Source organism: Rhinichthys klamathensis, unplaced genomic scaffold (genome assembly GCF_029890125.1).
Source record: "Rhinichthys klamathensis goyatoka isolate OS25496 unplaced genomic scaffold, OSU_Roscu_1.1 h1tg000092l_1, whole genome shotgun sequence".
NCBI classification, from domain to species: Eukaryota; Metazoa; Chordata; class Actinopteri; order Cypriniformes; family Leuciscidae; genus Rhinichthys; species Rhinichthys klamathensis.
The window spans coordinates 2358513-2384402 of NW_026606631.1; the positions used below are offsets into that span (position 1 = coordinate 2358513).

Sequence of the window (25890 nt, forward strand, 5' to 3'; positions counted from 1 at the left end):
AAAGTTCCACTGATAAAAGTAAAGTATAGTAAAAGACTTTGGACTTAAATCTGTCATAAAAATAAAACAAACTTTTATCTGATGATGTCAGGCTATTGTTGCAAGAAAATGTATACTGAAATAGTGAATCAGTTGTATTACATAGCCATTGTCTTTAGCCATAAATTGTGGTAAATATGATTTATATATGTTGTTACAATGTTATTCTTTGGCTTAGTGTGTGAATTTAATCAGCCCAGTGACAGCAGATGAAAATTATCTGTTTAAATAACACTAATTAATGTGTTGTCATTGACAAATAAATAAATACACAGTATGCATATATATATATATATTTTTTTATTATACATGCATTCATATAAGACATACTCATTTAAGATATACAATTAGTACATACGTACAATTAGTTAAATGTTAAATATTCAGGGATCCTGAGTTTTCTTCTTTGTTGGGACCCTATGGGGGCAGGTGCTTCCTTTGGGGACCCAGCAGGCACAGATGTTATCTTTTTCTGCCTCCACATTCTCCACTGGTCCTTGGCCATTGTTGTAACGGAGAAATTTGAGTGCTGAGCTTTCTCCGGTGCATCGCTAAAGACCAGGGATGAGGTGAGGTCCCCCTTCTCAAAACTGGCGGGTACAGGTGCTCCCTGTGTGTATCTGGCGGGTACAGGTGCTCCCTGTGTGTATCTGGCGGGTACAGGTGCTCCCTGTGTGGATCTGGCGGGCACAGTGGCGGGCACAGGTGCTCCCTGTGAGGATCTGTCGGGCACTGGTGCTCCCTGTGTGGATCTGGCGGGCACAGTGGCGGGCACAGTGGCGGGCACAGGTGCTCCCTGTGAGGATCTGTCGGGCACAGTGGCGGGCACAGGTGCTCCCTGTGTGGATCTGTCGGGCACAGGTGCTCCCTGTGTGGATCTGGCGGGCACAGTGGCGGGCACAGGTGCTCCCTGTGTGGATCTGGCGGGCACAGTGGCGGGCACAGGTGCTCCCTGTGTGGATCTGTCGGGCACTGGTGCTCCCTGTGTGGATCTGTCGGGCACAGTGGCGGGCACAGGTGCTCCCTGTGTGGATCTGTCGGGCACAGGTGCTCCCTGTGTGGATCTGTCGGGCACAGGTGCTCCCTGTGTGGATCTGGCGGGCACAGTGGCGGGCACAGGTGCTCCCTGTGTGGATCTGTCGGGCACAGGTGCTCCCTGTGTGGATCTGTCGGGCACAGGTGCTCCCTGTGTGGATCTGGCGGGCACAGTGGCGGGCACAGGTGCTCCCTGTGAGGATCTGTCGGGCACAGGTGCTCCCTGTGAGGATCTGTCGGGCACAGGTGCTCCCTGTGAGGATCTGTCGGGCACAGTGGCGGGCACAGGTGCTCCCTGTGTGGATCTGTCGGGCACAGGTGCTCCCTGTGTGGATCTGGCGGGCACAGTGGCGGGCACAGGTGCTCCCTGTGTGGATCTGTCGGGCACTGGTGCTCCCTGTGTGGATCTGTCGGGCACAGGTGCTCCCTGTGTGGATCTGGCGGGCACAGTGGCGGGCACAGGTGCTCCCTGTGTGGATCTGTCGGGCACTGGTGCTCCCTGTGTGGATCTGGCGGGCACAGTGGCGGGCACAGGTGCTCCCTGTGTGGATCTGTCGGGCACTGGTGCTCCCTGTGTGGATCTGTCGGGCACAGGTGCTCCCTGTGTGGATCTGTCGGGCACAGGTACTCCCTGTGTGGATCTGTCGGGCACAGGTGCTCCCTGTGTGGATCTGTCGGGCACAGGTACTCCCTGTGTGGATCTGTCGGGCACAGGTGCTCCCTGTGTGGATCTGTCGGGCACAGGTGCTCCCTGTATGGATCTGTCGGGCACAGGTGCTCCCTGTGTGGATCTGTCGGGCACAGGTGCTCCCTGTGTGGATCTGTCGGGCACAGGTACTCCCTGTGTGGATCTGGCGGGCACTGGTGCTCCCTGTGTGGATCTGGCGGGCACTGGTGCTCCCTGTGAGGATCTGGCGGGCACAGGTGCTCCCTGGGTGGATCTGGCGGGCACAGGTGCTCCCTGGGTGGATCTGGCGGGCACAGGTGCTCGCTGTGTGGATTTGGCGGGCACAGGTGCTGGGCGGGCCTGGGTGGATCTGGAAGAGAAGGGTTCTCCCTGCATCGTCTTCTGCCTCCACTGTGGTGTGGTCTTCCGTGTTGCATCTGAGGAACCCCAGTACTGGAAATGAGGCTTCTCAGATGCATTACAGAAGACCAGGGATGAGGGACATGATGTTTCTCCTGCCTCCACTGTTTCCCCCCACTGGCCTGAGATGGAGTCCCCGTACTCATAATCCTCAGGTATGGGGTCTGAAACTTCCATTATCGCCCACCACCGTCCCGCAGCAAGGGCCGTAGTGAGCTCATCTGAGAATTCAGTGGATGAAGACTGCTCTGCACTCTCAAAAATGGTGGGCATGGTTGACAAACTCATTTTGATGTTGGATATGATGTAGAAAATGAACTAGAAGTGAACAATACTTTTTGGAATTTATATCTGTGAAACACTATGAAAGAAAGAGAAAGGGAAGAGATTATTTGAGTAAACATACAGTACAAGAACCTGAAAGCTTGTTGTCTTAAGCCCAATGTAAACTTATGTCGTCCACATTCCGCATTTTGTTATCTGAAGTTCAACAGACATCCATGTGTAGGCCAATTTTTGTTTTCGCACTAACGGTGCGTGCTCAACAACAACACGACTCAGTACTGCTCTTTGACATCTGGTAGAGTATAAATAAGAAATTGTGCAGTGTCACACTGGTCCACCAACTAATAGCTGTGCGGACACGACTGTGCGCGAGATGGAGTGGAACGCGGAAAATCAAGGACCCGGGCCTTTAATTTTCTAAAAAATAAAATATATACAGTGTATCATCCATCAGAAGAGGCAAGGGAGGCTGAGATTTAAAATGAACAATGAAGCTAAAAAAGTTCATTTGTTATTTTTTATCATTTACCTACTAATATGCATAACTCAGATGCACATAATGTAAATGTAGTCATTTTTTATTATGCCGGTTGTCGAGGCAAATTTGATTAAACAAATCAGCTTAAGGCAAATAAGCTTTCAGTATCCGGCTCTAACCCTTTGGTTGCCCTAGGCGATATTGAGTCCCCCCCCTTAAATAATTATAAGTATTTATTAAACTAAACAAAAATGCTCTTATAGTCACTCAAAAACTTAAACAATAAATTGTTCATACAAATGCTACAAAGAACGTTCAAGGATATTTATATCATAGTTGCATTGTACAAATATATTTTATCTGACCATAACTTGTAGTAGATTACAATTACTACCAGCACTAGGCCTACTATTATTACTAATCTATTAGGCTGCTACAAGGTTAAGGGTGTTTCGGGGGTATTTCCCCCGTAAGAAAATTTTGTGCATTTTAATGTTAAATTCATCAATCTGGTGCACTTTGAGAGTCCAAAACTAAAAGCTCCAACCCATATTCAATGTGCAAATTGAACAAATAAAAATTCAAACCTCTTTTAATTACAGTGTCTGTCTACATTACACTACTACATAATAATAGATATAATATTAATCCCATGACAGTAATAGCCATAGGTATATTGTAAAACAAATGCACTGAAAAATAAAGGAAACTTTCATAATATTGTACACATTTCTATACTTGAAAGAAAGTTATCCATTTGGAAGTAACCCAGCCGCCAGTTAAGCAAAACAAAACAAAACGAATGGGCCACCGAGTTAGGCCAACGAGTTTTATGGGCCGTTAAAACAAAAATAGAAAAATAGAAGTAGGCTATGCCTGTATCGGCCCAAAAAGCACGTCGGCCACGCGGGAATCTCCCGGTAGTCCCGATGGCCAGAACGTTTGACACCTTGACGTTTGAGATGAGAAGACTTACTTCTATACTGGGCTTTCTTTTTATCTTGTTGCTTTCTCCGTTTTCGTCCTTGTGCACCAGAGGGTTTAGACCGCTTCATTTTCGATCAAAGCGCCAGCAGCTGAGCACTTGCCTAACGTAACCATAGAACGTAACGTAACGCAACTAACTAACTAACCTAGGCTATCCTTTTTTTTTTCTATTTCTACAATAGCCTAGTTAATCAACATTATCAGATGAGGAAGAGTGCTGTCCCGAACATCAGCAGGACGTTGATTTTATACAATTAAAATAAACAAGTCGTTAATATTAGCCTACATGACTTACATTTTCCTCTATATATCGCCAATGAAAATAGTTCCAAATAAATCTATAAATCTAAAAACTTTCCATAAGTTTAGCGGATTTATGCTCTCTGAAGCGCAGACAGAGGAGCGAAACATAACGATGTTGTTTATAAAAACAAAACAATAAAAAACTGCTTCTTTCAGGTTTTAAGCCATTATTTATGTTATAATGTATTGATTGAAAAACGTAAAATAATAAATATAATAATATTATATAATATAATAATAATTCGGATTTAAAACGCAACGCCGAGTTTATGAAACCGATGGTGCAGATTAAGAGGATATTTTAGAGAAGTATGGGCTGTTGGTGGTGCTCGAGACTAATTTGTCATATTGTGTTTCTGTGAAAAATACTAACAATAATGAGGCTAAGAATACGCTAAAAGACAGGCCTACTAGGCTAACTGTAAAATGTTTTTATTTAAAGAAAGACGCCTTCCCTTTTCACCAGGTAGAGATTGCATGTCTTTGTGTGACTGGATGTTGACAATAGCCTAACGTTCATCCATTCTTGCTGAAATAACGCAGACTGTGAAAGGAATTGCCGCTAGTTCCGATCACCGATCAGCCGACAAAGGATTCTGCTTAGTGTAAAGCCTTACGCAAAATCCCTTTAAAGCTGTATTCATTCCTGCGTATGCCATACATAGCCAACTATGACTTTACGGCACAATTTGGGTTTAATTAAATGTTTTATTAATCATGAGAATATAGACATTAAGAGAATAAATTGTTAGGCCACTGTGGTAGGCTACTTATACTTTGAATACGTAGCCTACATTTAAAATCAGGTAGGCCTACTTTTTACTTAAGTATAGGGTTTTCATTGTGGTAGCCTACTTTAAAGTAAATATGTCTCTGGTTATTTGTACTTTTACTTAAGTACTCAGATCAGTAGGCCTACTTCCTCCACCACTGTTAAAAAGAGAAAAGTCTAAACTTAAGCTTCAGCCTGTTGGTCGCGGGCTTCGTGGTATTTTTGGCGAAAAGATTAAAGAATGGGGGAGGGGTGAAGATATGCCAGTGACATCACTATATGACGAACACTGTCCCAATAAATATAATTTAGTTTGCACAGACATTTTATTGCTTCGCCATTTTCATATTTGCTTAGGCTATGCTTTTGATACATTTACATTTTAATAGCAATTAGTAATTAATCCCAAACCAAGTAAGATCATCTTGGAGATATGTTAAATGTTGAATATATGTTTTAATTATGTTTATGTAAAATTAAATAAAAAGCTTTTAATATATTAATTTAAAAACATTTATATAATTAACACATATAATTTCTCCACATGCTTTTTTTGTCAAGTTTTGTCTCCTGAAATCACTGTGATTTGAATGACAATTTCAATATCATTACACCTGTCAGAATATGCGATTTAAATGAAAAGTTTGCTTTCGTATTCGTGGAGATTCTCACAACTAGGCTACTCGTCTCCGGAGTCCAGTCTGGACAGGACGACCGCATTCTTCCTCCGAGACGAGTCCAGTTAGGCTAAGTGACTGCAGCAGCGCCCGCTGCGCTCCGTCACCCGTGGATTCACCAATCTGCCTTTTACACTAGCCTGCTGCAGGGGCAGAAATGCACTTTATCTACATAATAAAGACACCAGACTTAAAACTAAAACTATTGTGAATTATAGATCATATTTGATAAGTACTTTTCGTGACCCAATCGATTGAAGAACGACGTCCGCCCCTCCGTATCCGAGCTGTCATCTGGGGTGGCAAATGGGGTGGCAAAGCTATTTTTTAGGGTGGCAGCTGCCACCCCGTGACACCCTTGTGGCCACGCCCTGCACATGAGCACAAAGGTGCGCGCGGCAAAAAGGACGTGATTGTAACAGCGCGCGCCTCCGCATCCCCTAGACACCATTTACTACACACAAATTAATAAATAATAGTGAATAAAAATATTTTTTTTTTTTTCTCTGGTTTTGAAAACTCTTTGCGATCGACTTCGACGGGTTGGTGACTCCTGTAACGTTACTGTTTTATGGTCAATAGTACTAATCCGGTGATTTTCAAAGCCATCACAGCGAGGGAGAAGAACTAAGTTTCATAATCCAACTACATATTTTACACCACTGACAAGAGAAAAGTCACTACTCACGGTGTCCATGGCTTCTAGCTTTCTGCTGCTTCTCTTTCAAGGTAGTGACGAAACGCGATCTGTAGCGCTGTGTGTTCGCTGTCGGCTACGGTACAAACATGACGTCACAATATGTCGACCTTCATAGAAGGGGTGCCTGCGGGTTATGTAGATATAAATGTCTCATTCTAAGGTAATAAAAACATAATGGTTCATTGAGTAAGGTTCATCCACCACTGAACACATAGATAGTTATGGATCTTATATTGCATTTCTGTCAATAGATCCTCAGAAATATTACACATTGCACCTTTAAATTAAAGAGTCTACTTTGCACTACACTAAATTGACCTTTTCTCCATTTTTATATCTATAAATGTATTATAACAGACCGAACAACTTCATATAAAGACCGAACAAAGAATCTGTTATCCAGTTTGCTCTGTTGACTCGGAGAAAGTTCAAACACCCCCATAGTTTTAAATGTCACATTCATTGTGGCTTCGTCTCCATTTCTCTCAAATTATGTCACTTTCACTGTACTGGATCTGTCCACAAATAGGGTACAAAATAGAATATAATATGTTAAATAATGTGATATAATATTTCAGTACAAGGAGGTGCCTTCAGAAAGTGGCGTTTATCCACTTATATACAGTATATATAAGTATAACATAACATATTAATATATATATAATAAGTATCATATAACATATTATTGCTGCCACTGTCAATTTTATGTAATAATTGTTTATCCAAATTTTTACTTCCTAGGTGTCAACATTTTACGGAATGATCCACTTTTAATAAGGCGGAAAATTATGCGGTAACATGGGTTGAATTTAATGCTGTTTCATGCTGTGATCATAAATACAAATGTTTATACAAATGATGTCACTTTCTGGGTGTCAGTTTTACAGAATTATGGGAAAAATTATGCGGTAACAGATTGTAACACACTGTTATATTTTTGTTGCTACTTTACATGCCATGTAAATTTTATGTTAGATTATTGTTTATCTAAATTATGTTACTTCCTGGGTGTCGAATTTTTGTGGAATCTATTTTTAATAAGGGGAAATTAAACAGTAACTGGGTTGAATTCAATACTGTTATATGATAAAGCCACTTTTCATCCTGTGTTCATTTATACATTAAATAATTGTTTATGCACATTATGTTACTTTCTGGATGTCTCAGTTTTATAGAATTAGTGTGAAAAAAAAAATCATGCGGTAACAGTGTTGATCTTAACATTGTTTTATTATTGTTGACACTTTTAGACGCAGTTTATGTAAGATAATTGTTTATCCAAATTATGAGACTTCCTGTGTCACAATTTTACAGACTTTGCATTATTTATTAATTAAGGGGCGGAAGAATCATGCAGTAACAGGGTTGATTTTTTAACATGGTTATGTGAAACTTTTTCATACTATGTTAGTCTTATGTTAATTATCTAACATTTTTTTATTGCTTTACTGTAATGGAACCCCAAATTTGTACCTTATTCATGAAAAGTGGAACCCCTTTGTTATCCCACAACGCCTTGTGTTTGTCTTTGAGTTTGATGTGTTTGTTCTCAGTGGATTAACACCACTTAACACCACACACATTCAAGAGCTTCAAGTTTGAAGTCCTAAATCCTTCCTTCAAGTCACACTTTACAAGAACCCCTACGTTTCTTCCCCAGCAAACTGCCTTTGTCTTTTATGGCTGGCCGGTTTGCTTGACCACTAGAACCACTGAACCCCTTGTGTGAGGTCCTGTAATGTCCCACAGCGGAAACAACCGTCACTAAGAGCTCAACAGAGAGATTTGTGTTCTGTCTCGGATGGGCGGCACTAAAATAAGTGCTTTATTGTGGCATCTAGATGTCTGATAATGCAAGGAGGCGCCTTAACTCAAGCTGCGCTCATAATTAACGGGAAATGACTGCAATACTGTAATGCAAAACACAATGAAGTGCTATTAAGATCTCTGTTATGGAAAACGATATACCAGTTATTCAGTTTGTCTCCATCTGGTAGTTTACGTAAATCTTTATCCCAGCGTATTACCGCACACAGCTGCCGCGGATGACGCCGTTTAATCTCCGCTGACAGTTGCCGTCACTGGGTATAAAAATATATTACTACTGTGTACAGTATGCTCCCACAGATCTAAACACAACAAACATCTGTCTGATTATTTCAGTGCTTTTTTGGTTTCCATCCAGGGCCACATTAATGCACAGGCTTACCTGGGTTTAAGCCCAGGGCCCCGGTATTTGACATATTGAAATTGATTACTAGAATTGACATTGTGTTGACTATAGAGGCAGTTTCAGGCTGTTTTTTGTCCATACAGATAATTTCAACGTAGGGATGCACGGCCAATCTATCTCACGACCAATTCGTACGTATTTCGAGGTGGCTAATTCATACGAGTCGTACGATTTTTTCTTAATCGTACGTATTTTACGAGTTGCCCAATTTGTACGATTTGTCTAAACCCCAGTGACGGGTTGGTTTAGGGGCGGGGTCACGGGGTACGAATTCATTGGTCATCTCGTAAAATACGTAAGATTGATCGTACGAATTAGCCACCTTGTAAAATACGTACGAATTTCCGTGAGATCGGGTTGGATGCAAAATAGTGTATATCGAAATAAATATCGCAATTTGGCTAATGCAATTATTAAATCGTGAAGGGTGTGATTCAATTAAATAAATTGACTGTGGATTTCAGAGGGAAGTGCTCATAAACACATGCAAATATACAGTGTTTCAGCATCTTTGGTCTCTGTAAATGAACAAACCTGATCTGATACATTGAAATACTGCATCATCAGCTTAGGTTTAATGTTTGAAAAAGTAATTAAGATGTAAATAATAGTATTGTAATTGTATAGCTGTACTATAAAAAAATTATTTAATACTCTATGTATTATTTGTACGGTACAAATAATACAATAATACACAAAACAAATAATAACTATTATTATTTTTTTATAGTTGTATTGATTAAGTCAAAAACACCCACATTGTTCAAGTTTTGCCTTAACTGGTCAGTCCTACAAGGATGGTACACACACGCACACACACTCATGTTGTGTTTTCATGTTTTATGGGGACTTTCCTTAGACATGATTTTTTATACTGTACAAACTATTCTCTCCTCTTACACTAACCCAACCACTAAACCCATCACACAAAACTTTCTGCATTTTTACATTTTCAAAAAACATCACTTAGTATGATTCATAAACTGTTTTCCTCATGGGGACCAAAAAATGTTTGGTCATTTGAATGACATTTTGACACACATTATACAGTATAGTATTCTAGTGAAAACACCTGCATTGTTTCATATCACAATTTATATTGCAGAAAAACTAAATACAGTATCTCAATGCTATGTTTTTCCAATATCATGCATATTGATCGTGATCATGCATTTTGCTCCCCGTTGGCTTTAACTGTATGGTCAAAAAACAGTTGAAACATTGTTTAAAATATCTATTTTGTGTTCTGCAGAAGAAGAGGAAGAAGAGGAAGAAGAAGAAAGCACAGGTTTGGAGTGACGCTGCTGACTAAATGATGACCGAACTTTCATTTTTGGGTGAATCATCCCTTTAGGTAATATCAATCTTAATAATTCTTTTTTTGTTTGTTTATGTAAATGGATTAGACAGACATCATTAATTAGACTTACATAATATCTGAACCGACTGGAACAGCTAATCTCAGATATAAACATTGAGTCAGTTGATCATGTTAGCTCATTCATGAAAATGTCAGGGCTTATTATATGCTCATTTTGAAACAATAGTTAAGTAGTTATATTACTTGCTTGTCAAGCTCTGTATACAAAGCAGCTCACAATACAATTCGAGGAACAGGCCTTCCGAGCTTTATACTAGGAATTATGGGTTTACCACACTGGTTCACAAGTCACTCCTACCTGGGAATAAAACATAACAAAAAAAAACAAAAACAACAGCTTTAACGATCCTGCAATGTCATTGCTGTTCAGTATGTAAGATGCTAAGTATGCGAAGCTTGTTTGGATTGTAAAAAAGTAAAACAAGAACCTATAAAAAAGCACAGTTATGCGGCTACATAAACATAATATGCTGTCAGTGTGAATTGTTATAACTGCCACGTACAACTAATCTAATGGTATTTTTTAATGCTAATGATCATTCTCTAAGTTTATGCATGGTATAGTAAAATGTTGTGCAGGATACTGAGACACACCTTAAATCAAGTAAGAAATTTACTATTGCTATGGTTAGTAATGTTCAATGATATCTTCCAAAGATTTATTTTTTAATTTTAGCAAAAAAAAAATCTGTGTATAGTGTTGATATAGCAACTAGTAAATACACTAAGTTTTGTCATGCTAGCATGTGTGGAAAGTTTTAAACCGTTTGGAATCCACGTGTACCAGATGTGGGCCAGATCTGGGCCGACACTGTCTGGGATGTGTGCTACTAGCCCCCCGTTAGGTTGTGCCCCGCTCACCCACTATTTATGTAGACAGGTAACAAGGGAGAACAGTGGAGTAAATAAACTAATAGCTAGGTAACAAGAGGGACGGGAAACTAAAGACTGACAGAAAAGCTTTGAGTAAACAACTAGTTTACAACTAAGTTTTTCGTTTGCAGCTAAACAAGTGAACTTATAGCTGTAGTTTACTAGTCATATACTTGTAACACATTTTTTTGTTTATGAATGTACACTTTGAAGTATAGCCTACTCTCAGTAAACTACGGGCTAAGTAATTTTATACTGCATGTATACTTGTAAGTTTTCTTTAAGTGAACAAAATGTGAAACAAAGTATTTAATAGGCTACTCAATCAAAAGATTAAACACAACTACAAACCATACTTTGAATACTTAATCTTTTGATCGAGATATACTTAAAAGTATGAAGCAAATATACTAAGACTTTTCTGTCAGTATAAGTCAAGTATACTTAAGTGCAATTTCTGAGAAGTACATAAAAAGTAGGCTGAAAGTATACTTTTTTTATTTGAAAGAACTATACGCATAGGTATTTACGTACAGCCCACTTGAACAAACTTCGTTTTCGACTCGAACAAGCGATTTGTTTAATAAAGATCCAACTGGCAATGTATATATTTATCAAAAGTGCTATTATAATTTGTTCATGCATTTTGGATTTTTATAGTCCCACTGGTTTGTTTGTGGCAGATTTGTATTAAAAGGTCTCAGGCTTTGTTAAGGCGCTTGGCTTCCTGAACCAAACGTGTCAGCACTTCTCATCCCTGTGCATTGTTTCACAATAGTTGCTCATGCCTCTCTTGGACGTTTGCGCCATTTGTTCTTTTTCCCACGATATGGCAACACTTGCTCTGGCTTATCTGAACAATGCTTCAAATAACTACCGGGACTCATCGCTGTGCGTCCTGGCCAAGAGGGCTACATACGTTTATGAGTGCGAGGAAAGAGCTGAAGCTTTTTTTTTTTCCCTGAGAGATCAAGCTGCCAAAAATAGGTCTCCCAAACAATTGTAGAGGAGAGCTCTTGAGAGAGATAGGGGTTTGACAGGCGAGGAATCCTGCCGGAGAAGCGTCAGGTAACAGCTGCAGTGTTTTTGTGGCTCTGGCCTTTCACTGGTTTCATCATCAATAATGCCATCTCATAACTGTGTCCAGTTCAGCTTGGTTTCACTGGCATATTTTCTCATTTTGGTTTTCCTAGGACAATTACTGCAACGATACTGCAGTACAGTGATGTATAAAATGGTAATGATATATTTTGATATAAACTGTTGTAGATGTACTTCAAGGTGATTCAAAGAACACATGTTTTTTTGTGTTGTGTTGGACTTATTCTCCACTGTATTTTGCAACATCATGTGTCAAATATTCTGGAAACATCTGATGAAATTCAAGACAGATCACTGTCTTTAAAACAGATCACATTAAGACAGATCGTGATCTTACCCAGTTGATAAATGGGCCTACCAGAGACATTCTACAAGAACACAAATAGATCTAATATTTAGCAATAGGCCAAAGCGAATTGTTAAATCCTTTAATATGCTGACTGGATATATCAGACCACAATATGATCCTGATAGCCAGGAAGCTAACTAACTAGCGTTTCACTCCATTTGTCCAAGAACAAGAATCTTTAAATATCTGCAAAAATATGCAGGGTCAGTTTATGAGTGCTGTCCAGAGCATCATCTGGGATAACGCACTTTTAGGAAGATCTTTGGAAGAAGACAGTCAAAGATTTACACAACAACTGCAGAGATCAATTGATGCATTCACATCCAGACAACGGCATAGGGGGGAAAAGAACACCATTCCTTGGATAACAACAAAAATCTTAAATCTAATGAAAAAACGGAATAGAGTAGTCAAAGAGATATGGATAGCCAAAGTAAACTTCTTTTTGACCATAATTGAAAAAGCAGGAGGTAATACTAAAACTAGTTGGAGCCAGTTAAGAAAACTAACTGGAAATAATGTTAACAATGCCAAATCAATTGAACTTGTTGTTGGTGGAAAATTAAGAGACAAGCCAACTAAAGTAGCTGATGCTCTCAATAATCATTTCATTGACTCAGTAGAAAATATCATCAAGTGTCTTTCCTCTGAATATAAGAACACTCCTCGGACAGACAGAGCCAGCTTTTAACATAGAATATATCACTGAGGCAGATGTTGTGAGGGATTCGATCTCTGAGGCCATCTCAAGCGAAAGATGTCATTGGTATGAACACTGTTATGCTGAAAGAGCTCTCTGAATCATTAGTATACCCAATTACGAAAATTGTCCGGCACTATTAAAGTAACACCATGTAGTTTTTCAACCTTCATAATATATTTCCAAGACCCTTGTGATGGTACATCGACTTACAATAGGTTAAATGACACGTCTGCCATAGCCTGACGTGGTCTGTATCACTTTTACTCGCACTATGTAACTTCGGGTTTCGGGTAGTAACCCGAGCACAAAAAGAACTACAAAATTCGACTGCTTTACGGCATACGTCACTTCCCCCACCACTTCCTCAAATTGTCTGTGGCCTGGGAGTCTCCCGCATATTGATAGCGTCTCCCTGATGCCCGCAAATTAGTTCAAATCTGCCGGAATCTAGAGCACGCATGTGAGACAGAACATACTGCGCGCATAACACACATAGCGCGAGCACGGGAGAGAGCGAGAGACCTTGCGAGTGTGCCTCACGAAAGCTAGTCAACCGTCAACAATCCAGTCACCAAGATATACCTCCCTGAAATGACTTCTTGCAGGTTGGGATGTCTGCCATTGTTGATTCCAAAGCCGGCGCTGGATAAACAGCGAGCGCGCGCGTGCGACAGTAGGCTGCGGTAGGTTAAATTATTTACGACAGCAGTAATGGACAATTCCGCTTCCAACCTGTAGGGCGACCGCAGAGGAAAAGTTCCTTGGTGTTGCTTTAAATGGGTAGAATCTTACTTAACACATCGGACTCAGTTTGTTAGGAATCATCAATCAGGTGTTATTTCCTTGTCTGCAGGTGTCCCACAGGGCTCTATTTTGGGTCCACTTTTATTTTCTTTATATGTAAATGACTTGTCAAATGTTTGTCCCAGTGCCAACACCTAATTGTATGCAGATTACAGTAATCTTTGTACATGCTAACAGTGCAGCTCAAGCTGCTGATCTGCTATCAAACTCGATGCAAAAGATTACAGCATGGTTAAATCACAATTGCTGTAAATGTCCAAAACTGTATGTATGTTTTTTAGTAAATCTAAAAGCCGCTGTGCAGAACCAGATGTAGTGGTAGCTGGGGAGAGACTACAAGTCGTCTCAGATTTTAAATACCTTAGAGTATACATTGATAACAATCTTACTTTTACATAAAAAAAAAACTGGCAAATTTTAGATATGTCCGTAGCTGCATGTCAAAATGGGCCGCTATGATGTTCATGCACTCAATGATTTGATCCTATATCACTTATTGTTTGACAACCTGGTCACAAGCTAGTAACACTTCTCTCAAACCCCTACTCTCCCTAAATATATATATAAAAAACTCTTAAAGTACTTGATAGGAAATCTATTTACTACCATCATTGTCATGTTTAAAAAAAATATAATCTTTCAAATTTCGAAAACTTGATTACATATACAGATCTCTGTCTTATATACAAAATTGTACATGGACTGGTTCCTCCTGTATTGCGCCAGTTTGTAAACACAGCACCAGATGCTTACAGATCTACAAGGAGTGCAGCAAGAGGTGACTGTATTGTCCCGTTGAGGAAGAGTGCACTTGGTGAAACAGCTTTTTCAGTCAGGGCTGCTCGTGAATGGAATTGTAAAACTTTAAAAAATTATATTTCACTGAATATTAAATTATTTAAATATTTACAATTATTCAAGTTTGAACTTCAGTTCCCACATTTCTCCCACAGAGCATGTGAACATGATCTTTTCAGACAGAGACATTTCACATCAGATTTACACCTTTGATGAAAAAATGTATTACAACTTAAAGTCAACTTCATAGTGCTTTATACAATACAGATTGTTCAAGGCAGCTTTACAATGATAACAGGAAAATGATGCATTCCGGCTGTTGAAGTCAGTTCAGTGTTGATTCAGTTTCATTATAAAGATTATCAATTATTAAATTAGTTCATTTCATCTATAAAGCAGTTCTGCAAATGATGGCCATTGTCCAACTCATTCAATCCTCATACAGCGTCAGTAAAGTCAGATCAATAATATTGCTGAATATTATGCATGCGTATAGTATGAATATTATCAAGCATGAATGTGTGTATGAATGCAGTTCTACATCCGCCAGCATGTTAGCATTGAGCTAATTCCCCTGCCATTCACGACTCCTCTACCATACTGTAGTAAAGAGTCCATTGGAATGTGAACTTCAGAATCACGGCTGCTTTTCACCTATGCACATTGTGTCTAAGACAAATTCTTGGCTCAGAGCAACAACAAAAAAAATTTCACAAAATCTTTGAGTTAATATATATATATATATATATATATATATATATATATATATATAAATATTGAAATGTATCCAAAAATACTGTTGAGTCAGAATTCCATAGGAAATGAATACGGGTCAATTTGACCCCCTTTATGCATTCTAGGGTTACACTAGATTATTTTTTACACTATACACAGTGACATACTTATTCAACAGTGGCTTGATTTATTAAACTTAAGAAGCTTTTGTGAAGTGAAGGTGGAGACTGATTACAGTATGAATCACATCATTGTGGTTATTCATAAACCGGACAGCCATGAACTTGAACAGACTTGATTGGCTAAACCGGATTAAAACACAAATCATTCAGTCTATGAGGCAACAACCTCTTTCAGTTCTCTGTAAATCAATCAACGAGGTGAAATGTGTTTCTTCTTCTGAACCAGTCTAAACTTCCTTTCTCAGATCCAAACCATCATCCCACTTATGTCCCAAAACCTTGATATGACTTCCCACAGATAATGAGGTCACTGCCTGGAATCAACACCCACCCACTGGAAACCATATTGGGTTCTAGAGGACAAAATGCCTTTCTTGGATATGAGGTTAGACAATGAACCAGAAAAAAAAAAAGCAGACGCTAGCCGCGGGTTTTCCTCTGATCTTGTTATAATGGATCACACTAGAATATATGGCTATGATCAGATCCGAAAGCGACCTATGGACAGAGCTGGAATGGGGTGTGTAAAATCCCAGAACTCCTTGTTAGGCAGGACTCCTCCCTCTGTTATCAGTGTGAGTCATCCGGCAGACATGCCCTCACTTTACTGCTCTCCTTGATGACTCTTCACACACACACACACACCCTGGCCGTTTCCATAAAACATCCCACTTGGAGTAAATGAAAGGAGAGGGTAAGATGTTTCATCAAAGCGCGTCTGATAGCACTGTCAGTCTGTTACTCCAGGTTGGATTTTGGAACTGCTGTTTTCTAAGACGAAATGTAGCGGAAATGACTTAATATCCATAAACACACTTCATCAAAATGAAGAGTCACACTTTATATCACTTCATTAATAAGTTACTCAACTCTGGTTTATTTGAGGAATAGTTGTAAAATGTCATATATGCATCACACCCATCCTTAATAAAACCCTTATTATACAAACTATGTTCATATTATCCATATTTATAACCATGCATGATATGCAATAAACAGAAGGCCTTCACCCATAAACAGCTAACATAATCTATCTATCTATCTATCTATCTATCTATCTATCTATCTATCTATCTATCTATCTATCTATCTATCTATCTATCTATCTATCTATCTATCTATCTATCTATCTATCTATCTATCTTCTCAACTCTGTTATCTGTAGTTATGATTATACTAAAAGACTCTACTATTTTATAAAACTGAAATAACAAAAAATGGAATTATGGGAATTATGTATAGTAAAATGATTTATTTTACATGTATTTGCCAGAAGTTTTTATTTTTTATAATAATTTTAGAGGTAATTTTCTCTTATTCTTAAAGCATATTTATATAGGCCTATATACACGGATGATCCAAAACATTATGACCAATCACAAGTGAAGCGAATAGTGGAATATAATATATAGGCCTACATATATTTTATTACAATATATATAAAATTTCTTATATTTGACTTCTTTGTTTAAATTCTATCTCTGCAGTCTGGACCAATTTCACGAGGTGCATCCTGGGATACTTTTTACAGTAATTAGGACTGCAGGAGTTCCTATAATGTATAGTAGCCTATGCTGGACACTTGTTGGCTTTACAAAAATAAAAAATAAAAATAAAATGATAAAATAAAGTAAAATAAAAAAATATATATTCATTATAATATTGTAAATAATTACCATATAAATTCATTATTCTTGATTCATTATTTATTCGAATATAATTGTTTATTATAATATTTAAAAAAAATATTGACGTTTTTGATTAACAGTTTGATTCCGCTTCTACAGATGTGGTTTTAATGGTCTCGTTGAGTTCTGACACGTCGAGTTCGCTGTCGCCCACGCGCTTTCATTGATACTCGAGCAACAGTTGACGTGACGTCATGTGGGCCGGGCTGCGGAGGCTTAAAAAAGGTCCCGTTCTCCTCCTCAAACCTACTCGAGTCTGTCTGGATCTTACGCACGCATGAAGAAGCACACAGTCGGCCGGAGACTTCAGCGGAGATTATACGAAGCTCTTGGACATTCGTATTCTTGTCTTTTCGTCCAAAACCCGAAGCTCACTCAAAACGCCACCGACATGACGGGCTCTGATATCTCCCACGTCCTGAAGGAAGGAGAGCTGGAAAAGAGGAGCGATAATCTCCTCCAGTTCTGGAAGAGGAAGACGTGCGTTCTCACCACGGACAGCCTGAACATCTACACCGATAACCAGAAGAAGAACAGGAGCAAAGAGCTCAAGCTGCAGTCCATTAAGAAGGTGGACTGTGTGGAGCGCACTGGGAAGTTCGTCTACTTCACGATCGTTACCACAGACAATAAGGAGATTGACTTTAGGTGCTCGGGCGAGGAGAACTGCTGGAATGCCGTGATCACAATGGCTCTGATTGACTTTCAGAACAGAAAAGCCATTCAGGACTTTAAAACACGACAGGAATCGGAGAACCCTTCTCTGGGACAGCAAGAGAGATGCGAGGCTAGAGCACCGTGAGATGCGACCAATCCAACACACACACGGTGAGAAAGAAATGATGTATTTGTCTTAAAAATAAAGGTTCCAAAATTGGTTTTTCGCAGCAATGAAACCTTCCAGAACCTTCCAGTCAACAGTTCTTAAAATAGCACTTTTGTTCGTATCTAAAGAACCTTATTCCATTCTACAGAACCTTTTCTGGAATGGAAAGATTCAATGGAGGTTAAAGTTGCTTCATAATGCCAATAAAGAACTTTTATTTTTCAATTGTTTGACATAATCAGTAGTCTATAGTTGAGTAGGCTTTCTAGTTCAGTAATGCTATACAGTATTTAGGAAAACTCATTCTCCCCTTTGTTTCGTTTAGAGATACAGCGAACTGAATCTTGAAGTTTGGACCAAAGCATGTCTGAAAGGAGCCCATGTGCTCAGAATAAGGACTGTGGTTGAGCTGGTCTGTGAAGGTCTTCGGAAGAATAAACCTGCAATGATTTCAACAAGCAAAACCCTCAAAAAACACTCAAGACTGAATCCTTGGACTTTCTTAACCGCCTCGATAAGGCTCTGGATATGTAGCCTACGTGTAAATGCATCTTATTTATTTTTCCAAAGGAACGCTGCGAATACCAATGTTGTATTAAGTTATTTCATGATGTATTTATTTAAATAAATTTGCATAAAACTGAGTTTGTATTTGGACTTCATTATTTATATTAAAATAGTTCCGTAAAAAAAAAGGGTAACACTTTACAATAAGGTTCTTTGGTATTAGTTATACAGTAAAGAATTATGGTCACAATTTAAATTCTGTGTTTTTATTATACTTCAAAAAATAAGTACAATGTAAAAACATGCATGTACATAATAAGCACTGTATATATTGATTAATGTAAATGTTAGAACTATGTGTACTGTGTACTAACATTTAAATTAATCATTTGATACACATCTAGTTGAATGTACTTACTTGTATTTAGTACCTCAGCTCGATTAAATTGAGTTGATTTGAGTATAATAAATTTAGTAATTCCACCCTTGTTTAATGTTACTTCTAGTTAAAGATTCTTAATATAAAGTGGGACTCCATTTAGTAATCTGAGTTAATATCCCAGACAACCCAGATCCGGCCCACATCTGGTACGCGTTGAATCCACATGTACCGGATCTGGGCCGACACTGTGTTGCTGTCTCAATTTCAAGATTTACTACATTGCTAAAATCAAAAGTTATATCAGTTAATATTATTCAATGGACCTAAACTAGTAGTATTTGTATTAACTAACAAATTGACCTTATTGTAAAGTTTTATCAAAACTCATAACTTTTCATATCATAATCTGGTTGTGCACTAGTACAGCACCATCATTTTAAAAGGAATATCGTTTACATATTTGCCGAAGTTATTTAGTGTCTTTTGTCATAAGCAGGCGTTTCTTGAGGGAGGGGAAAGTCCCCGTCGTGGAAGTGACTTGTTCATTCAGAAATGTGATCATGCGATCATGCGTCAGATAGATAGCTCAATAGACCTGTTGTATAGCATAGCAACACGCTTATGTTGTGCGCCGCACCCACTGAGAACACAAAAAATTGTAGAATATTTGACTTCAAAAATGTGTATAAAAAAAAAAAAAGACACAAGCCAATCCCTATAATGCTTTATTGAGGCTATAACCTTCACACTTGCCCTTCTGAACAGGTGTAGGCGTATAGATCCGATGATAAAACGAGTGATCCACCCAAAGTACAATAAACTCTGCCGCCTTATCAAGCTAAGAGCCAATAAGTCACGTGATGACAGGAAACCGCTCATCATTTCGGGATGTAAATGTGTGTCATTTCTTAAGTCAGCATTACAACTCCTATACATCTTTGTATAGGAGTTGTAATGCTGACTTAAAGGGATAGTTCACTTTGAAATTAATTTTTGGTATTTTTTAGCTTACCTCAAGGGCATCCAAGATGTAGGTGTCTTTGTTTCCGCAGTAGTTTCAATTTTGATATTTTTAGGTCAAACCGTTCTTGTCTGTCAGTCATATAATGCAGGTCTATGGTCACCACCTCAAAGAGCATGCACAGAGAAGTCCAGATTAAACATGATTTAATGACTCGTAAATGTAAGTGCACATTGATGGCCTAAGACATGAAACAAGCGGTTTGTGTGAGAAAACGAACAGTATTTATATCGTTTTTACCTCTTGTAACGCACAGACCGAAGCGCCCGCGCCCTCAGATCACTTGGACGTGGCTGTGGTTACAAGAGGTAAAAACGATATAAATACTGTTCGTTTTCTCACACAAACCACTCGTTTCGTGTCTTAGGCCATCAATGTGTACTTACATTTACGAGTCATTAAATCATGTTTAATTTGGACTTCTCTGTGTATGCTCTTTGAGGTGGTGACCATAGACCTGCATTATATGACTGACAGACAAGAACGGTTTGACCTAAAAATATCAAAATTGAAACTTCTGCGGAAACAAAGACACCTACATCTTAGATGCCCTTGAGGTAAGCTAAAACATACCAAAAATTAATTTCAAAGTGAACTATCCCTTTAAGAAATAATGGGCAATGGGCAAAATGCTATTTTCATAGTTTTTTGTTGGATATAATGCATTGAGGTTAAACAGACTCAGCAGTATCTGGCCCTTTGTTGCAGTTGAAGTGCATGTGTCAGTGTAGAGTGAGAGAGCACAAGCTCTCGCTGGTATTACGCAGCTTTACAGATTATTGAGCGCTCGGCTTTGAAGTTGTTTATGGATCAAAGGGACACACTGATCTAAGGAGAAGCATCCAGTCAAGAAGTATGTCTCGCTCATTTGGCCCCTTGTGGGCTCCTGACGGCCCCTGAAGGCTCAGTTTCACTGTATTCTCTTCTGAGGGCCTGGAGGTCTGGATGTGTCCCGGATAGACACTTATAACTCACCATTAACACAGCATATGACATAACTATTTAAAGTTTTGTATCATCTTATTGAGTTTTATTGTTTATGAGTCATTAAAAAAAAAAGAGAAAAGACAAGAGATGTGTTGATTAACAAAATATTTGTACTTGGATTTCTTTCTCACTCTTTTTGTTTCAAACACATTTGTTGGCATTGATATCCCAATTTTTTTTGTTACTATCAGCTATGACTTGGGATTACTTAAAGGGCTTGTTTTTATTATGAAATGTGTTATGCTACTTTTTTATGAAATATAAATTCACTGATTTCAGATAAGGGTACATTACTCATAAGCCACAGTTACATTCACAATAGAGCTTGGCCTCCTGTCCATTATTGCTTTTATATAATTTAGGGCACACATTAAATTTCAATGTTTTTTATGCATTTCATTAAGTAAATGTTTCATAAAACAGAACTGGAGACATTTTGGGGTTATTTTTATTATTATAAGCATTTCATTTATCATAGGATCCGTGTGTAGCATAGGAAGTGTATTTACAAAAAAAAAATTAGGACACAATTTTAATTTTTTATTATTTATTTATTTATTAATTTAGTTTAATAAAATAAAAATTGACACATTTTTCAGTTAAATGGTTTTTATCAAGCATTTAATTTAGCATATTTTAGTAAAATTATGAGTTTTATGAAGCATTTTATTATGTGTATTTAATAAAAGATATTTAGGACACAAATTTTCCTTTAAATGTTTTTATTAGTTTTATTTATTAGGTTTTTTTATGTTTGTATTTATCACAAAAATATATAAATTATAATTAAGATAGTATAATTAAGATAGATATTATAATTAATATATAAAAATAAAGATATTATAATTAATTATATATCTTATAATTAAGATATTATAATAATACACATATATAATATATAAATACATATATATATAATTAAGATTTTTTAATAAAAAAAATATTCAGTACACAATTGTTTTTATTTACACATTTATTTAAATACATTTATTAAGCATTTAGATTAATTAAAAAATTATTTTTAATGAAATATTTAATTATGTGTTTATTTAATGAAACCTATTTAGGACACAAATTTTCATTTCAATGTTTTTATTATTAAGAATTTTAGTCTATTCAATAAATAAAACACCCATTTTTGGACATTTTTCATATTATTGTTTTCATAATTGTTTTATTATTCTATTACGATTGTTTGAATTATTAATTTTCATTGATATGTGTTTTTTTTTACTAATTTATTAAGCATTTAGTTTAATAAAGAAAAATTGGACAATTTCTTCTGTTAAATATTTTTCTATTAAGCATTACATTTAGCATATTTTAGAAAAATTAGGATACAATTTTTTATAAAGTATTTAATTATGTGTATTTATTAAAACATATCAATGACACACATTTTCAATTCAATCTATTTTTAAGCATTTTATTGAGTGTATTTAATTTAAAAAAAATATATATAATTTTTTTTTTTATTACGATTATTTAAATAAAAAAAAGGACACAATTCCTTTAAATATTTATATATAAGTGTAATCCTTCCTGTAAGACCTCATGGTTGTTATGGTTTACACAGAGACACAATGCAATCAACAGTATTTACTTTCGGTGTCTCAAACAAACACTAGAAATTTGTGCGAGCCCATCAAACTCCACAGTCCCGCAGGAGGAACCGGAGAGTGTTGTATACTCAGGGCTGGGTTTACAACGGAAACGTCTTTCGCACCATATCTAAAAGATAAGCTGCACCCACAAAGTCACTTGTTTGATCTTAAAATTGACATACCTTTATGAATCATTACTGCCTTAATGATTCATAAAGTCATATTCATAAATATGACTGTGCATTTAAAGTTCCACAGTCATATAGTGCTCAATCATATGACTGATTCTTGAGACAACTTTACCTGCCATTACTTTTGATACCACCTTTTTCCTTTCATTTGAACTTCCATTTATTTTTTACAAAATCATGCCAGTATTATTCATTATCTTTATTCTATAGTTTAGACTTATACTCACTATTAAATTACAAAAAATAAAATAACAAAATAAAGTCCCAGAATGTTCTGAGAACATCAATAAATTGAGCACAAACACCTGTAGGGTAAAAAAAGAAAAATAATTAGTACTTTTTTCCATTGACGAGCCCGCTTGTATGACATCGTAATATGCTTGTGTCAATATCATATTTGATCTTTTTTTGGAATTTGCCCTCACAGTCAGGTAAGCCCTCACCTGAGTCATACCTCACATTTTTCACCCGTGACCGCGCAACGTAACAAAAAGAGCCAGTCATAGACCCCGTGAAAGAACAGACTCCTAAAATGGCATTCAAATGTGCTGACAAATGGAGTCATTCATCTATTGTAGTTGTGACATGTGTGTGTGTGTGTGGTATTCAGTTATAATGCACCATATCCGTTTTTTTAAGCAGCGCCTCAATGGGCATATAACCTGAATGTTTGGCTTCAGGCATTCTAAACATTTAAAGACACACTTAGATGCCGTCTGGTAATTAAACTTGGTTTGACAAAGACTTTGACAAGTTCCTTCCTGTGAGATCAAATTTCAAAATCAGGTTTTAAAAAAAGCACAAAGTAAAATCAGTTGAAATGAAAGAATGGGCTTCCCTGGTGCCATAGATATCTTACAGAATATATATATATTAAAGAAATATCTATATAAAAAGATAGTTACATATGACATTACATATATATCACACCCTGAATGACAAAATAAAACACAAATTCACAAATCCAAATTTTATATTGAATTGTAAACCACAATTGTTCAAACTGCTTAAAGGGATAGTTCACTTTGAAATTAATTTTTGGTATGTTTTAGCTTACCTTAAGGGCATCCAAGATGTAGGTGTCTTTGTTTCCGCAGAAGTTTAAATTTTGATATTTTTAGGTCAAACCGTTCTTGTCTGTCAGTCATATAATGCAGGTCTATGGTCACCACCTCAAAGAGCATGCACAGAGAAGTCCAAATTAAACATGATTTAATGACTCGTAAATGTAAGTACACATTGATGGCCTAAGACACGAAACGAGCGGTTTGTGTGAGAAAACGAACAGTGTTTATATAGTTTTTACCTCTTGTAACGCACAGACCGAAGCGCCGGCACCCTCAGATCACTTGGACGTGGCTGTGGTTACAAGAGGTAAAAACTATATAAACACTGTTCGTTTTCTCACACAAACCGCTCGTTTCGTGTCTTAGGCCATCAATGTGTACTTACATTTACGAGTCATTAAATCATGTTTAATTTGGACTTCTCTGTGCATGCTCTTTGAGGTGGTGACCATAGACCTGCATTATATGACTGACAGACAAGAACGGTTTGACCTAAAAATATCAAAATTGAAACTTCTGCGGAAACAAAGACACCTACATCTTGGATGCCCTTGAGGTAAGCTAAAACATACCCAAAATTAATTTCAAAGTGAACTATCCCTTTAAGTGTCCAGATCTTTTAGGGTGACTCTCCTGTCTGGAAATGTGGTAATTTTTAATAACATCTGTTAGAAATCTACATAATAATGCATCATATTCTGCAGCTGTCTAGAAAGCCACAGAGAGAGAATGAAAGTAAAGCAAAATCTCTCTGAGGTCAAATTAAATGCATTTGCACTTTCACAGCCTATAGCTCAAGTGTTCTGAGAAACGCATTAGAAACTCCGGGTGGAAAGTCCCTGGCACAAGCTTTTTTTTTTTCACCCCTCATTACTCATTCACATGTCCTGCTTTCTATAAATGAAGTAATGCAAACCTCAAACGGGTCATCTTAAGGTGTAGTCACGGAAAAGCCCTGATCAATAGCTTGGGACATGAAACACAAATAATCATGGTTAACTTTTTGATGACTCTAGTTTTGTTCCCCCGGAAAACAGTGCAATGACGTTTGCAGCAAACTAGTCGGTTGTGCACAGATTTGGTTATGTATTATTATTACCTGGGGCAGTAATTGTCTATTTCGCACACTAATGCACATGTGGACTCACCCACACGCAGCCGGAAAGAAAGCCACGACCTCATTTCCTCTTCCGACACTTTGTCCTGTTCCGAGGTTGGGAATTTCGTGCACCTGTGCGAGGAGCAGCTGTGCCTTTTCTTTTGAATCCGTGATTTATGTTGCCAGTGTTTAACATGGGCTTGGCTGGGCTGTAACAGTGAAAGCGTAGGAGGAATTCGCACATTAGGGGTCCGGCCGCAGAGGATGTGCTCCATTGTGTCCGTGATTCAATAGCCCGTCTATTTATCTCTATTCTTTTGGCAGGACGGGTCGAAAATGAATGAAGATATGGGCAGGTTGTAAAATTGAAATGTCAAGTGATCCTGGATGTGTGAGTCAATATATATGATCTCAAGATCTTTCAAATAGACGGATGTTTAGGATTATACGAGTCTAGTCTCTTTTCCACATGGCTATCTGTGAAACTCCCCAAAGAGACTATAAGGGGATTTTTGGCGCAATTCGGTCGCTACAATCACTGTAGTTTGCAGACAATGCAATTCCTCCTATGGGAGAGGTTTTCAAGACCAGACTGTTATTTGATACAAGAGTCTGCATGGGAAAGAGAAAAGGTATCCTTCCCATGGTCAATACTAAAATCCAACCCGGAAAAATCAAGCATTTAAAAGTTCATATTCCACCCAGATTTAATGGCATCTAGGACATACACCAACACAATCGGAAGGCCTTCCTTTGGTGCACCTGAACGTGAATGAAAGGAATGGAGGAGAAAATAAAAAGTTCTTGAGTAGAATATTGGGAGGTCTGTAAGGGCCTTGAGACCACATGACCTGACCCGACTGTGAATACAAATATTCTGAATGCTTCGCTCCAATCTGACTTCTGACCTGTAATGCTGCCTGAATCATAATCATGCACTGTTCGTTCGTTGGTCAGAGGAGAACTGGTCCCTGACTGAGCCTGGGTTCTCCCAAG

General features: G+C 37.8%; 1 protein-coding gene across 1 annotated transcript; it reads left to right on the top strand.

The window, feature by feature from the left end:
- The first annotated feature begins 17441 nt into the window (after nucleotides 1-17441).
- phlda2 (pleckstrin homology-like domain, family A, member 2) lies at nucleotides 17442-18680 on the top strand. The gene is made up of 2 exons (XM_056252047.1): nucleotides 17442-18038; nucleotides 18362-18680. The coding sequence occupies exon 1, from the start codon at nucleotides 17488-17490 to the stop codon at nucleotides 18010-18012; it is 525 nt and encodes a 174-aa protein (XP_056108022.1). The 5' UTR covers nucleotides 17442-17487; the 3' UTR covers nucleotides 18013-18038; nucleotides 18362-18680.
- Nucleotides 18681-25890: the final 7210 nt, after the last annotated feature.

Coding starts and splice junctions, on each gene's coding strand:
- phlda2 (XM_056252047.1), top strand. CDS start 17,488: ATGAAGAAGCACACAGTCGGCCGGAGACTTCAGCGGAGATTATACGAA.